General features: G+C 37.3%; 1 protein-coding gene across 4 annotated transcripts; it reads left to right on the top strand.

Moving 5' to 3' along the window:
- The first annotated feature begins 9,433 nt into the window (after positions 1-9,433).
- On the top strand, positions 9,434-16,966 carry LOC139876881 (uncharacterized). 4 transcript variants are annotated; one of them, XM_071864283.1, is made up of 5 exons: positions 9,434-9,497; positions 10,246-12,267; positions 12,382-13,071; positions 13,172-13,373; positions 16,911-16,966. In XM_071864283.1, exons 2-3 carry the CDS (start codon positions 10,249-10,251, stop codon positions 12,952-12,954), a joined length of 2,592 nt encoding a protein of 863 aa, XP_071720384.1. In that variant the 5' UTR covers positions 9,434-9,497; positions 10,246-10,248; the 3' UTR covers positions 12,955-13,071; positions 13,172-13,373; positions 16,911-16,966. The 4 variants fall into 4 exon arrangements, with proteins under 4 accessions (XP_071720384.1, XP_071720382.1, XP_071720385.1 ...); XM_071864281.1 differs by lacking the exon at positions 16,911-16,966 and adding an exon at positions 15,474-16,566; XM_071864284.1 differs by lacking the exon at positions 16,911-16,966 and adding an exon at positions 15,474-16,566 and having other exon boundaries at positions 12,391-13,071.
- Positions 16,967-17,267: the final 301 nt, after the last annotated feature.

The raw sequence follows: 17,267 nt of genomic DNA on the forward strand, positions 1-17,267 counted from the left end.
TGCATTAGTGGATAATATTCCATGTAACTTAGCCTTGGTTTCGGCTGACAAGCCTGCGCTGATTTTGATACGCTTGTCCGGATGCAAACGGCTAGCTATGACCGCACTGGTTGCAAGTTGTTCTCCCATGCTGGGAATGTTTACAGGCACAACTGAACCACACAACTCGGTTGTTTGATGTGACGTGATTGTGGCGACCCCTCCCTTCGTAGGAAACTTGATCAAGCCATGCACCACTGATGGTATAATGTTAAAACGTAGTATGAAATTTCTCCCGAGCAGCGCATTGTACCGCGAAGTTGAACGAACTACATAAATGTCAACTAACTCGTGTCTGACCAACTGCGGATTCTTATCATCTGCAAGTTCTATTATTAGCTCTATCCGGCCTAGCGGCCATGAGCTTTCTCCGGAGAACCCAGATAGCATAATATCAGGCTGGCGTAACCGTGTTTTAACTTCTGCAGGAAGGAAACGATAGCAATGCTCATACATAATATCGACGCCACTCCCGGTGTCAACATGCATGCGTTTAATCTGTATTCCGCAATTAGGGATGCGACACTTGATGACAATGGGCTCATTAATTGTGTCGATTGACATTATAGGAGGGAAAGTGATTGGGAGAAGTTCCCAATCCCGCTGATCATTGTACTTTCTCCGCTGGCTAACTTTCTCAGTGTCGACCATATTAATGGTTAAATCGGCGTTTTTCGTTTTATCAACTTTTTGCCATTTCAAATTTTTGGCCTTCGACCCCTCCTCTGCGGCTTTTCCCTTGTCTTTCTTAGGCGGTTTTAGGTGATCCAATTTACCTGCGCGCAGTGCTTTAAGCACTCGTTCCATCAAGTTTTTACACCGGTTAGTGTCATGACCGTAATCATCATGGAATTCACAATACTTTGTTTTATCCCGCTTACCAAATTCTGTAAGCGGAGTTGGAACCGCAAAGGTCGCGCACACTGGTTCGGTTGCCAAAATTTCTATTGGTGATTTAGACAAACTTTTGAGCAGCGCATAGTTCTGATTATTAATGCCGCGCTGATTATTGTTTCGATAATTGCCGCTTGATTTCCCTTTATCATTCCTGATAGGACCACCGCTAGGGTACCTTCCGCGGTTTTGATCACGCGATCGATTATCATCGTCTTTCCTTTCATTGCGCGAGCTGGCGGTGGGAATATCATTATCTTCGCCACTCCGCATATAATCATGGCATTCTTTAAGTGCTTCAGCATAAGTTGTTGGCACCGTATGGCGATAACGCTTGACCAACGTTGGGTGTCGTTATGAATTTATACCATGTATGAGCCCAGAAATCTGCTGCTCTGGCTTGAGGTCTGGTATGCCCAGACAGTCATTAGTATACATTGTAATAAATTCACCCAAAGATTCCTTGGATTTCTGCACAATATCATGACACTCGATATGAGTGCGTTTGCGCGGCCTCTGATTCTGATACTGAAGCAAAAACTTCGTCCGCAGATCCATAAACCCGGATATGCTACCCGCCGGGAGTTTATTAAACCACTCGCGAGCAATGCCCTGCAGCGTCATGGGAAATATCTGACACGCAACCGGATCCACCCAACCTTGGGTTGCGCATTGCGCCTTCAAAACGCTGCAGGAAATCATCTGGATCAGTTAAGCCATTGTAAGTACCCAACGTGTGAGGTATCTTTGGCGCTGATGGAAATGGATATGCAGTTATATGCGGAGGAAACTTATCGAAAGTGGTTGGGAGCTCAAAAGGTGCCTTAACGGGGTTCCTTTTCATCCCTGCAAAGAAACGCTTCATCATATACTGAACAAAGTCAGGCTGTGAAAATAAGTGAACCATATCAGGAGATGCGGCCTGCATAAATTGACCTGCAAGATTGAAACTATAGTACTGCAGATAGGCAATTGTCCTCCAGTGCCTGCAGAAATAACCCTTGGATCCATCGAAGAAAAATCTAACCGCGTAGTTGTGACCGGCGAGTTCGCCCTTAGTGGTGTTATCCCATCTGGGTATATCGACTTATACCTTTGAAAAGGCTCGCCGGATACAGTGGGAGGGTAAGGCGTGTATCCTGCCCCTGTAGTCATAGCCTGCGTCTGCTGATTACCAGACAGCGTGTTTTAATTGTCTGTTTGAGTACGTTCCGATGATTCCCAGGAAGTCATGATATTATTAAGGAAACAAAAAATTAAAAAATTTTGTGAACAATGAGCCTTATAATTCAAAACTTTTTAAAAGAAACAACAATTAAATACATCTTGAATTAGTTCAGCTCTCAATGAAAGCACCACTTGATCATGCATATTTTTACCATAAGGTTAATATGCCTGTTCAATACGAAAAGAGGGGGGTTTAAGGATCTTAGAACAAGGCTCTCCGGTCCGGCTACCGTGAATAACCCTGGCCGACATGATGATGTCGGCGGGGTGGCCAAATGATTAAGTCCACCTTTGATGACGGTCGTCGATCAGAAGGCCCCAAATAAGGTCGTAGGTGCCAGTTAATAAGAAACTAACCTGTTAACCTTGAGAAGATGATAGATGATGCTGGTTACGTAAGATGTGTAGTAGATGATGGCTACGTAACGTGATCGTGGTTGTTTAGAATGATAATTAGGGTTTGTATATATAGGCAAACCCTAATTCTAGAACCATTCGAGATAATGGTAATCCCTTCCATAACAAACTCCCCCGAATCACGGATATAATTATGGAAAAGATATTTACTTGATGACCAAGTAACCACCGTACCGGGAACAAAGGCATTCGACATATCACCGCATACTGCATACATAGTATACGCATACGCATGCTAGCGAATGCCCGCATACGTATAGAATGCGCATGCGAGTTGCGGTATCATTATTTTACATTTTTTAGCAAATCATAGTTTGCACAAAATTACAAATGTTGAGTAAATAAATGAAACGTTAACATATGGCGTTTGGCTTAGTTAAAGCGTTCTCATTTGTCTATTTTAATGAATATTTACATTTACATTTACATTTACATATTATCTAAAAGACAAAACACTATTTCGCTATTCATCAATAGTAACCAGGGGTATTTCCGTTATTTCACTTTTTTATTGTCTCCAACGATAAAAGAAGCAATTTTCGTAAAGAACCAACCCTTCAATGTTACCAAAAGATGTCGAAAAAAATTCTTTTTTATAAAAAAATCAACTACCTTTTTTTTTCCCCTCAACGATAAAAGAGACAACTTTCATAAAAGGAACAGCCCTTCAATGCTACCAAAAGATGTCGAAAAACATTTTTTTTTACAAAATAGATCAACTAACTTTAAAAAAAAGGAACACTAAAAGAAGAAACTTTCGCAAAAAGAACAACCATTCAATGTTAGATGTCGAAAAAAATTCTTTTTTACAAAAAAGATCAAGATTTTTTTTTTAACTCGCATTCAAAACGGAGCCTCCGGCACGAAGCGAGGGCTCCACAACTAGTTTTTAACCAAATACAGCCTCCAAATTGTTTCTACTCAAATGTTGGGGGTATAATATTATCGTTTTATATTTATTGTTCATCAATATAAATAATTACGTAAATGAGCAAGAATCATGTATGATCAACACATTTGGTTCTAACTGGGTCTACTTCAACCCTTTTTAAAAAATCAAGCATTTCGACTGGTATTTAATTGTAGTCTAATCTGCCAGACCCGCCCAGATTACCACTGTATAATTTGATTCTTATTATTAACTGTTTTACTTTAAGTGGAGCTGGGTTCATGATACGGATACGTTAAAACTATCAATATACCAAGAACCTCTAGCAGCTAAACAACTCATGTCAACAAAAAAATTTAGTCGAGAGTGTAACAACAGTTTATATTCACGATGACATTTATTTATTTATTTATTTATTTATTTACTTACTATACTAAAGGCGCTATTTGTAAGTGACATTACATTGTCTTCTTCGGCATATTTATTTAAAAACTTCCGCGAATACGCGGGTTATAAGCTAGTTAAAAGGCATTAACCTGCCTCTTTACTTCCACCGCCTCAAATTCAAATACTCAAATAATAAATTTCTCTAAATTCATCTTCATTTTAATCCTCATTCATGAGCATTCAATACTATTCATTAAATTCATCTATTTTTCTTTCTATCTACTCATGAGAAACTCGGGCATACATGCTAAGAATAACATTCAAGAAAGTATAATCAGAAGCATAATGCATGCTTCAGTTACTTTGAGGTTTGTATTGTTAGATTTGAGTTGCTAAAGCACGATTATATTAATTTAGGGTTCTATTTCTGCTCGATTATATAAATTTGAGGTTTTTGGTGACATTTATGGTTTTGATTTTAGATTCAATTTAAAGTATAATATTTCCTTATGGATTTGGCTTTACATGTCAGATTTTGAAGGTGGATACGAGAACATTAAAGGATGATGCTGTACTTGAGAAGTTAACCCTAATTGAGAAGATAGGGTTTATACTACTGAAAAATCAAACAATATGATGAACTGGCGACAAGGTAATAGATGCTTGATATTTTATGATTGTTATTTTGTGATTCTTTTTTATTTGAAGAAAACAGATGATTTTGCTCAAGTTAATTGCCATATATTTAATTTATTCTTGGTTTGTGACTCAAACTGACTAAGATAATCATAGTTATGTCATATCTGAACATTGTGAATGGTTCGTAAAGATACCTAAAGATGTTGAAAGATCTACTCAAACTGGGAAATCTAAAAAATTGGAAACATGATGCAAGTAGTATTTGTGTGCAATCATGTTGTGATTTTGGACTTTTCTACAGAAAGTTTGTTTGGAGTTATATGAATGATGCTTTATCTTTGTTCAGGTTCACTACTTTGGATTTTTTTTTATTGTTGTATGCTATATTTTCAAATGGGTTATGTACTTATGTATGATTTGAACTTGGTAATAGATTCTTTATTTGGTTTTCAAATTCTACTTTGGTATTATAACTTTAGTGTGATTTGCAGGAACATGAGGTTTTAAAGTATTAATTTACTATATTTGAACTTTTAAGGAAATGGGCCTTAACTTTTTTGGTATATTGTTTATAAATTATTATAAATATGGTCTATAGGTGCATTTTTGTTTTTGAAAAGCAAGTAAGACTTTTTATTGATATAACAGAATATTTACAAAGCCCTATATACTATACATTGTGTTGTAATGATGAATAAGGATAATGGAAATTGGTAACACACGAATAACATGAACGAAAAACCATTAAACACCACGGCACTTGAACGAATTCGAGCTGGGGAGAGGTGGCCAGACAGTACCGCAAATGCAATGACAAAGTTGACTACAACTACCCATTTAACCAAGTGAATAATGGGGGACTACGACATGTATTCGTGTGCCGATTGTTGCATATAAGAGCTTTAATCCTAATTAGCCAATGCCCGTTCTTTGAAGATTCGCGGATGTGTAGAATGAGGGGTTAATGAGCCATTGATGCCATTCGATTGTTGATTTCTTTGCTCTTTTGGATATCCACTAAAATGATTATGCTTGGATCTCGGAAAGTATTGTGGCTGGGCACCAATTTTTTTTGCTTAAGACTTTAAGGTTACGGTGTTTCCATAGTATGTAAGTTGTGTCCCATTTTGTTGCTTGCCAAATGAACTTTCCAATGTTCGATGTGGTGAACGATTGACCCGTTAATGTTATATCGTGGAAGTTGGTGATTGTGTCAGCGGGTAGGTTCCACCAAAGTAGGATTGGGTTCCAAATCGTTTGTGTTGAGTGGCAATGGAATAAAATATGTTCTATGGATTCGACATGTGAGCTGCATAGCGGGCAAAGTAGGGTGTCGAGGTCGATGCTTCGTTTATCTAATTCTACCCTAGTCGGGATTCTACCCAATATGACCCTCCAAATAAAGATGTTAATTTTTTGGGGGATAAGTTTATTACGTGGTGTGTTGAAGGTGTTGGTAGGTGTTTCAAGTTTGAGGTTGTCGAGGATGGATGAGAGAGTTTTTGTAGTGAAGAAACCGGAGTTTTCTAAGTTCCATTTCCAAGTATCGGGGTTGTCGGAGAGGTTAATCGACGAAAGTAGGTTGTTTAATTCCGCGAGCTCATTAAGTGTACGTCCATTTGGTGTACGGGACCAATTCCAATTTTCGGATGTGCATTTGTTGATTGTCGTAATGCGTTCCAAGACTAGCGCATTTTTGTTGCTTTCAAGCATGTAGAGTCTACTGAATTGATTGCTAAAGGTTTCTGTTCCGCACCATTTTTCGTGCCAAAATTTGGTGTTGTTTCCATTTCCGATACTTTTCGTTATTGAGGTGGTGAAATTAGCTCCAAGATTGTCCGCAATTTTGCCCACCTTGATGATTTTATTCCAAATTGTAGTACCTGAAACATTTCTTGAAAAATCGTTAGTATAACCCCCCCCCCCCCCCCCCCCGCCCCGTATATGCTCGATATGATTTTAACTCAAAGTGCGTTTTTTCATTGTAAAATATCCACCACCATTTACATAGTAGGGATATGTTTTTGCAAAATAGAGACCTGATGTTCAACCCGCCTTTATCGTACGGTAAGAGGATGTGTTCCCATTTAATCCAATTTATTTTGTTTTCTGTTTCTGAGCCTCCCCAAAAAAATTTCCTTCTTTTTGATTCAAATGTGTTAATTATTTTTAGAGGTGCATGGAATAAGGAGAAGTAGTATAAGGGTATACTGGATAGGACGGATTTTATTAGGGTGAGTCGGCCTCCATATGACATGGATTTAGCCTTCCAGTCTGATAGACGTTTGTCAAACTTTTCAATGATCGGTTGCCAAAAGGATGCTTTCGTGGATGGGACACCAATCGTGAGTCCGAGATATGTGAAGGGGTAGAGCCTGGTGAGCAATCAATATATTTGGCCATCTCCTCTACATTGTTTTTTGTGACGCCTATCCCATAAAGATTACTTTTTTTAAGGTTTACTTTAAGTCCGGATATATTTTCGAAGCATTTTAATAGTTTAGAGATGTTTTTAGCGTTTCGTTTGCTCCATTCGCCAAAGAAGATTGTATCATCCACATATTGGATATGAGATGCTACAATCTTGTCGTGACCAACGTGAATACCGCGGAACTGGTCATTTGCAATGGCCCGTTTGGCGAGAATATTGAGACCTTCGGCCGCGATTATGAAAAGGAACGGTGAGATTGGATCACCTTGGCGAATGCCTCTACCAGGAGAGAATTCCAAGGTCGGGGATCCATTGATGAGAATAGAAATTGAAGATGAGCTAATCCATTTGGATCCGAATCCCATACTTTTCATGGTATCAAAAAGAAAATCCCACTCGATGCAATCGAATGCCTTTTCGAAATTCACTTTGAATATGAGACCCTTTTGGTTTTTTCTTTTAAGTTCATCAATTATTTCGTTTGCTATAAGGACGCTATTGAGGATGTATCTACCTTTTAGAAAAGCGGTCCGTTCGATACCAATTATTTTGTGGATTACTTTTGAAAGTCGGTTGGATAAGATTTTAGTGAGGATTTTATAGTTGCTTCCGATAAGGCAGATAAGACGATATTCGTTAAAACCGATTGGATTGGATTTCTTTAGTATTAGTGTGAAGAAAGAAGCATTGCAGCCCTTTGATGTCTTAGAATTGATCCAGAACCAATCAAGGGCTTTAATGAGATCTTCTTTTATCAACCGCCTATATTTTTTGAAGAATTTCATATTGAAGCCGTCAGGACCGAGAGCTTTTGCGCTATCACAGTCATGAAGTGCATCCCACACTTCATTTTCAAAAAATAAGGCTTCGAGTATGAGGTTGTCTGTATCGTCTATATAAGTACGGTTTGGTTCGTTTTCGAAGGGGCAATTGCCTTTACGTTTTTTGGATTTGAAGAGTGTCTCAAAGTAGTTAAGAGCCTCGTTTTTGATTGTGTTTGGATCCTCGGACCATGTGTCGTTCAATGAAATTCCACGAATGTTATTTTTATTTGCCCATCTTTTAATGTGATTATGGAAATATTTAGAGTTTTCGTCTCCCTCGAGGTTCCATTTAATGCGTGCCTTTTGTTTTAACATATTGGTTTTCTTTTTTTCTTTTTCGATGTGTTGAATTTTATCATTTACCCAATTTGTACGTTCGGATTCGGTAAATGGTCTGGATTCTGCGAGTTTTTCCCATTCATTTGAGACGTCAAGGTGTGATTTGATTTCGGAATCAAGATTACTTAGTTGGAGGCTACATTTTTTAAGTTCGAGTTTCACATTTTTTTAGTTTATTACGGGTATACAGTCGGGGCGATTGCCGCTCACGGGGAGTAGCCATGTGTTTTTAATGATGTCGTCAGCATTTTTTAATTTAAACCAAGCGTTGAAGACACGTGTTGGTTTGGGGCCAAAGTCGGTGAAGGAGTTTACGATTATATATAAGGTGAAACGGGTATAACTTTTCCTCTCCTCTTGGCAAGGACCTTTGGCAAGCGGTTGTTTAGGTCTCGAAATATATGATTTGGCAAAACAGGAATTCAACCATCTGTAGCAACAAGAAATTGGGTAGCGCAATGCTACTACTTAACAAAATACAACTTAGAGTTGGAATCCGTTAACTTCATCGTGCTAATCTACTCGAATTAACTTCATCGTACAAAACAGCATGTCTCCTACTTTCAGCCCATGCGTACTACTTATTCAAAACAGCCGGGTTCAGTTTACATGTCGCTGCTGCAGTTTTGGCTCTTCACAAAATCGATCGTGCAGGCTGAACAAATTTTTTGTCCAGTTCTCTTCTTCCACCCTAAATAATGTGTTTTATGCTTTAATATTACCATGTATATGCACTTGAGGCTGTATGGCCTGAAAGTAGTGGACTGTATCAATGATCGGGTGTAAATATTTTATAGTATAAAAAAAATTCTTTCTGGCATTTTAAAAAGAAAAAAAATGTATAATAATATCTACTAAATGAGACTTCATGATGCTCTGTGGCAATATCAATTGTGTTGCTATGTTGTTATTTATATCGATTATCTTTTTGTATAACTGCGATTTGATTAAATTATTACCAACATGATTTTATAACATTATTTTGTTAGTTTTTTTTTATGTTTTCTTAAGTAAACCCGGGAATTCACGGATCCCTAAACTAGTTATTATTATTATTTTTATTATTATTATTATTTTTAATTTAATTTAATATTTAATTTAATATTTTGTTATTTAATAAAAACGCAAATGCTAAAGGGCTAAATCAACATTTAAAATGTCAACAACAAACAGTCTCTTTACAATTTTATTACCTAAGGGTATTTTCGTAAATTCGTATAGAATCCCCAAATCCTTACAGAGCACAGGTTTTCCGGTAACTAAAATTAGTGTATTCGACAAAGTTATAATCTTCCGGCGATAAATTATTCCGCGTCATCTCCGTTTCTTCATCGTGGCGCAAATTGTCAAATTACGCCCCCTTGCGTTGTTTAGAAGATCAACGCAATCTTCGAGACATGTTTAACTTCTGGTAATTATGTTATTTTTTTTCTTCTGATTCAATTTTTAGGGTTTTCTTGTTTCATACATGTTGTTAAGTTTTAGGGTTTATTATTTCTGTATCATAATTTGAATCATGGTGTCCAAGCTCACTTATTTTTTCAGGCTAATTAGTTTATAAGAAATTGTTCTAATTGTCATTTCAAGCCAATTAATCTGAGTTACTTTACTTCTGTATTTATTGTAATATTTGCTAGTTGCCGTTTATTAACTATATCGTGAACATTGATAAATGTTAGTACTTTTTGGTGTTAATCTCTAGGTTAACCTGAAAGCTTACAAAACAATTTACTAAACCTTTACTTTGTAGTGTTACGTTTGTCTTTCGTAAACTTACTCCATGCTGTATTCTATTCTATTCGATTTGATTGTTTGTTAAATTTGATACCAAATTATTGACATCTATGCATAGGTGTAAGCATGTTTGATATGTTAAGTTAGTCCAACTGCATCTTGATTTGAACTGTGAGGCATCTACTTTCTACTATTGTTTATTTGGCTATATGTTAAGTTTTTCTTGGCGACATATTTAAATTATGGTAATTATGTTTTTCTTTCTTCTGATTCCATTTTTAGGGTTTTCTTGTTTCATACATGCTGATAGGTTTTAGGGTTTATTATTTTTGTATCATGATGTCGAAGCTCACTTAGTTTATCAGGCTAATTAGTTTATAAGAAATTGTTTACATAACATTTTTTTTTTTTTTTTTGATAAACAGAAAATGACTGCTTCAAATGTAAACAACTATTACATTCCGGAAAACTTGGAGGGAAAATGTGATTACTGGTTAGCAATATTGGAAAACCATGTACTTCACACAGCGTTTACAAGAACAACAAGTGTTCCAAGACTTCACTTGGAATCATTATTTTGGTCAATAAGGTTTGTAGATGAAGTTCCAGCACAAGATGAAGAAGCTACACGAGCTGTCTCAGCAGCTTATTTTGAGTTTCGACTACATAAAATAAATGAAACGTTTAGAATAACGCTCAATGATTTCAAAACTTTGTTAAATCTACCAATAGAATTGGAGAACTGTGTTAACTTACCAAGCCAATCCGAGATGATGAACGCAATCAGAGATCTTGGATATGATGGAGAGCTTGGAATCAGTGTGAGAGATTTTAGTAAGAGAAATCTTGATACGAGGTGGTATGTTATCTACTCGATCTTCAACAGATGTTTTTTGATGACGCCAAGAGGATCAAACTTCATTACTACCGTAATGTTGAAGACATTTTACGCGTTTGTGATGGGAGCACATGTGGACTACGGTAAACTACTATGGGAGATGGTCCAACAACAAGTCGAGAAACCGAAACCAGACCCAACTGAGGTTAAATATATTCCATGTGAACGTTTCTTCTCGATTATGGTAGAACATGCACTAAGCGTCTGCAGGCACCAAAATGTACAAGTTCCTGACTTGTCCGAACATCCTCAAGTACTTTTATCCAAAGTGAAACTCTACATGCCAAAAAGGCCAATCACTGCAGATTCAGTTAAGATACCTTTCCACTTAGTCCGACTAGTTCCCACAACCGACAATCGTATTAAAAGATACTTTTTAGAAATTGGAGTTGATCTTCGGGCCCCGCTACAACAACCGACAGTTGAACCCACCCGAAGATCTATTAGGCTTCGTGGTGTGGGGTCGTCGTCAACAGCTAGGCGTGTCTTGAAAAGAAAAAGACCGGGCCATAGTAGACGAACAATAAGAACACCGTCTTATACCCTAACGGACGATCCCGAATCGCCATATCAACCGTTAAAGAAAACCAAAACTGTTACACCACCACCACCACCACCACCTGAGACACGAACTGTAAATATGTCTCAAACGAATGTCAATGAAAAACCAGCATCGAAACTCTCATTTCAAGAATTAGAAGAAATGTATATTGCCCGTGCACTTGCAATTGAAGGTATCGATGAGCTTAGAGAAACTGCTGTTGATATTCTTCAGAAAGCACATAAAAAATATCCAAAGACAACTTGCAAAATGATTAGTCCCAGTGCTGATGACGTGGCGCCACGTGTGGACTCTCGTAAGATGCCAACGCCAGCTGGCAATTGCAGCAAAGAGAATGCCGAAGATAGCATTATAAGCCCTGAGATTCATGTGGTGTCCCCGGAAGTGGGTCCCACTTTATTATTAGATGGAAATGCGATTGAAGCCCAAAGTGTTGATCAGGTGGTGCGTGGTATTGGTGATGCTGATGACGTGGCGTCTAAGAGTTCTCATACATCAGGTGTATCTGCTGGAGAAATACAGGATCAACAGAATGATGACATGGCAATGGATGACGCGGTAATTGTGAGTGAAAAGATTGTAGAATTTCAAGATCAACAGCATGATGACATGGACAATGACGTGGCAATGGATGACACGATAATTGTAAGTGAAAAAATTGGAGAAGTTCAAGATCAGCAGCATGATGATGACGTGGAAGGGAAAGTTAGTTGGGTTGAAACTGAAGTTCCAGAAGTAAATACCAGCCATCAACAGGACGCTGACGTGGCGTCACATGGCGAATTTGGTCAGACAGGACCACCACATGTGGATGAGACGTTGGCTATCATCCCAGATACACAACATGCCATTGTAAGTGGTAGTGAAACCAGTCCTAATGACGTGGCACCACGTGTCGACTCTGGTGAGACGCTAACGCCAGCTGGCGATTGCTGCAAAGAGAATGCTGAAGATCATAATTGTGCAGATGTATTGCAAAACAAAACGGTAGGTTCTTTCCTATGTCATAAATTTTATTATGTTCATTTTTTTACATATATATTGTTTTTTTTTTTTTTCAGTTTTGCAGAGTCACCTTTATATTTGTAACGTTACTTATAGTCTTTTCAGGAAGTTGACCAGTCAAACGAGCCGACTGTTAACGAGATGACTGTTGATGATACGACTGTTAATAAGCCCACTGTTAACGAGCTGATTGTTAGCGAGCCGACTGTTGATGAGCCGACTGTTAACGAGTCGACTGTTGACGAGATGACTGTTGACGATACGACTGTTAATGAGCCCACCGTTAACGAGCCCACTGTTATCGAGCCGGCTGTTATCGAGATTACTGTTGACGAGCCGACTGTTAACGAGCCGACAGTTAACGAGGTTGACGATACGACTGTTAACGAGCCGACTGTTAACGAGCCAACTGCTGACGAGCCGACTGCTGACGAGCCGACTGTTGACGAGGCGACTGTCAATGAGCCGAATCTCAACGAGGCGACTGTCAACGAGCCGAATGTTAACGAGCCGACTGTTAACGAGACGACTGTTCACGAGCCCACTGTTAACAGGCCCACTGTTATCGAGCCAACTTTTAATGAGCCGAATGTCAGCGAGCCGAGTGTTAACGAGCCTACTGCTAATGAGCAGACTGTTAACGAGCAGACTGTTAACGAGCTGAGCTGACTAATGAAGAACATCAGCTTCATTTGCCTTCATCTGGTGCACAAACACCACCAGTAAATCCACTGGATATGTTTGATAACTTAAATCTCACGGGTTCATGGATGCCATGAAGAAACGGTCAGTTAGTTTCTAATTTGATTTAATATTATACTCTTAGTGAGCTTATTATGATCTTTGTTTCTAACCATAATACTATTTTGTTTGTTTTTATGTGCAGAAACAAAGGCTAAAATCTGAATGTGACAAGGAAATAGCTCAAATACGTAGTAAATACGAAGCTAAGCATCAAGAAGCTGTGGTTGCTTTCTGTTTAAAAAAGAATGAACTCGATATAAATCTTAATAGAGTTCTCATGCACAAAATGTTGGCTGAAGTTTTTCGGTCAACGCCAGCTGGCGATTGCTTTTCAGGAACACAAGGTACACTCTATTCGAATATATACTGCTGCTAGGATCATTTACTTTTCTATTTTTTTGTGCGTGAAAAAACCCGTATATTCAATTTTTATCTATAAGAAAGTTTGAATTCGTTAATCCTTTAATTCGTTATAATATAAATTTAGTAAAAGGGTTAAACTGAGCCAGAATGTATCGAACCAAGCTCTAATATTCATAGCGTGTATCCAATTAGTGGGATTTCATTGTGTGTGATGAAGTTATAATAAGTTGATATATATAAAAAAGTCATAATTAGGTAAGTGTGTTCAATCTAAACCGCTTAAATGGTTAATAATGGTGTATCCTATCGTATACACGCATAAGGACATAATATTCGCATGAAATTAGCATCAGAAGAGAACAACAGTTCTGTGAAACTGTCCGTCTAGCGTTCTCCGCTGTGCAGGCTGCTTCCGTCATGCATAAGCCCTGAAGGCCGCTTAGCGCTTAAGCCCTGACTGGAGAGCGTTCCATTTAGCGTAAATTTCGGATCACGAATAACAGAACATATCATCATCTGACACGTGTCCCCGAACAATCCGGTGGATCTATCACTATAAATAGACCCCTTGGGTCGTCATTTTACACATTCAGACACTCTGATAACTTATGAGCGGAGATTTCACCTTTCTCTCATAGTACTTTCTCTCACTAGAAGTCATCCGGCTAGTAGCTTAACGCTCGACGGACAAAAGATTGATTAAGCCACCCCACAAGTTTCTATGCTTGTGAACCGGGTCTGCAGGGATTATTTCCCGAGGGTAAACATCAATCGGCAACACTCCCCCATTCTTAGCTAGATACTTCTAGTATTGTGTTGATACACTAAGCCTTACCTCATAAGGAAATAGCCAATAGGTATCAACAGTTAATTTGATCATAATCTTACCTTTGATATGCGTGATCACCATTTAAATGGATGATGATGTAATATTTGTCTTCCCCTGTTTTTGAACCGTTGATTTCAATTTAAACTAATAATTTGAATTTTAACAATCAATTAGAATTTTAACAAAAACCTTAAAATTAGTTATTTCTCTCTCCTAATTAATCATTTGTTTAAATATTATTACACTAAATATTAGCATTATTACTAGTAATATAATATAATAATAATAACGAAATATACAACCAAATTTAACCTCCATTTATTGCAGACTCTCCAGCTGTATCGATGCAAGAACTGCACAGATTATCTCATCCTTCTTCTATGACACGGTCAACTTCACCTGGTCAAACTTCAAACACCTGGCCCACTAGACTGCCGCAACCGCAACCACAACCACCTCTTCAAATTGTTCACCAACCGGCGGCTCTTTTCTCAAACAAACTGGCCCCACATATCCAATATGTAACAAACGGTCAAACTTATCCACCGGTCCCACATGTCCAACCTGTATCAAACGGTGATAATCGTGCACCAGTTCACCATATGCGACCTGCAACAAATGGTGACATGGACCCACAAACGCGAGTTTTAGTCAGAAATCAAATCCGATCCTTGGCCCCACATTCACAATCTGGGATAACCAGTGAAACCCGAGCTACTGGTCCACAAATACGAGCCCCGCCTCCACATATGCGACGTACTACGGCCCCACACATGCGTGGGCCTGCGCTACATATGCGATCGTTTAGATTCACATCATCTGTACCACCTCCTGACTTTACATCTCACACTAGTATGCTGCCAGGTCAGAGCATGTAACAAGTAGCCTACCACTAACCTCAAATTTAAAACTTTCAACATCTTCCTCGTAGTGTAAGACCATGGGTATTTTTTAGAGATTCCACATTAATTCATCGTAGTGTAATTATACGCATTGAAGTTTAATGTGTCGTTTCACTATTATTAGTCAATTTGGTATATGATATGAAGATGATGTATTGTGATATTTACTAAAATCTATTAAAAAGTTGCTGTTCTTAGTCAATTCTTATACTTATATGATTTAATCATATTTCACAAGTTGGCCGTTGTCCCTACTTGTATTATTATGTATGAAAAATAAATAAAAGAAAAACTAAAAATAAGTTTTTTTTTTTTTTAATTTTTTATTATTATTTTTTTTTTAAATGTAGCCTCGTTATAGAATGGACCTGCAATTATCTTAGACTTTCTTCAAGGAAGATTATTAAATGTCTTATAGTTGGCATGGGTGGGATCATTAAGAGATGTAAGGGTTTGCCTTTGGCATTGATAGCAATTGGGAGGGTTTTGAAGGCAAAAGAAACAAATGTTGATGAATGGAAAAAGGTGTTGGATAATAAGATATGGAGTTCAGATGATAAAAGCGGCATTCTTCCAAGCTATTATGATCTCTCTTCTCAACTAAAGCAACTTTTTGCATATTGTTGTTTATACCCGAAGGACTACGTGTTCAACAAGAAATAGCTAGTGTCAGTGGCGATTCTAGGATTAAAATGTAATGGGGTCCCGAATTTTTTTTTCACTACTAATTATATTTAATTGCTATTTTAATGGTAATTTACTTTTAAAAACTACAAACTAAAAAAATATATGGTGTCCGAGTAGTTAAATTTAGTGGTGTCCTAAACAATTTAAAAAGAAAAAACTATAAATTTGAAAAATATATGGGGTCATTCGGTTAAATTTAGTGGTGTCCCATACAATTTAAAGAGTATTTTCTACTAAAATTTTTTAGACTAGCGGTGTCCCGTGACCCCGCGGGTATACACTTGAAGTCGCCACTGGCTAGTGTTATTGTGGATGGCAGAGGGTTTTCTAAATCAACCAAAAGGCAACATGTTGATGGAGAGTTTAGGTCGGGAGTACTTTGAAGAACTCCAAGCAAGGTCATTTTTTCAGCTTTTAGCAGGTAACGAATATACCATGCATGACTGATGGCGTTTAATGCATTGGGATAATATTCATCTCTTATAATTCGTCTTTAATCATTAATACTAACTTTTTGCTGTTTTATTTGATTCTTCTAAAGAAGGTTAATGGTCATGTAGTTTTAGTCTAATGTTTAACAAAATTAAATGCAATGGGGGGGCTAATTGCATTCAGGCAAGGAAGAAGCATATATGGGGTTATAAGGAGTCGTCTTGGTGGACTATGTTATGTAGAATTCTTGGAAATATATGGTAAGGATGTTCTAAATTATGGGTTATTATTTGTGCCCTTCTTTTTATGCAGGATCATGACTGCCTATATTACCCTTAACCTTATTTGGCTCAATGTCTGTGCTTACTATGGTGTATTTCTTTCAACTAATGAGTTATTGATCATCCATTTGGAGATATAAATCTAAACAATGGTAACCTGGAATACATTATTATATAATAATGTCATTAATTTACATGTTCCTCATACACACTTGCATGATGAATATATCAACTTTTTGTTAACTTAAATAATATAATAAAAAAATTAAATCTTTAAGATCATTATGTAGCTTCTCTTTTTATTGGAGAAAGAATGAAGAAAAAATTATGGGTGTGATACTCTAATTTTTACAACTAGCTCTCCGTTTTGTTGTGTATGTGTACTAGGCTCTCAACGTGGGTCAACCTCAATGAATGGAAGTCTAAATGGTGATGTTACATTGAATAATTTGTTACTTTTATTTTGATTTTGTAATTTCTTATTCATATAATGTTTGTGATATAGATGGAGAATGTAACGAACATAAAGTTGGTTATGTTTGTTATATGATGTTACATAAAGTGTAAATGAACACTTTTAAAGTTAGATAAAGTTATGTATAGAGAATGTAATGAACACTTATATTGAAATGATGATTGTGATATACGTTATGTCAATGTGTGAGGAATTATTAATACATAAAAGTTACATATTTCATAGCAGATTCTAAGAATGGTTTAATTTTAAGCAACATAGAATGCCAC

The sequence above is a fragment of the Rutidosis leptorrhynchoides genome, chromosome 11 (assembly GCF_046630445.1).
Source record: "Rutidosis leptorrhynchoides isolate AG116_Rl617_1_P2 chromosome 11, CSIRO_AGI_Rlap_v1, whole genome shotgun sequence".
Classification (NCBI taxonomy): domain Eukaryota; kingdom Viridiplantae; phylum Streptophyta; class Magnoliopsida; order Asterales; family Asteraceae; genus Rutidosis; species Rutidosis leptorrhynchoides.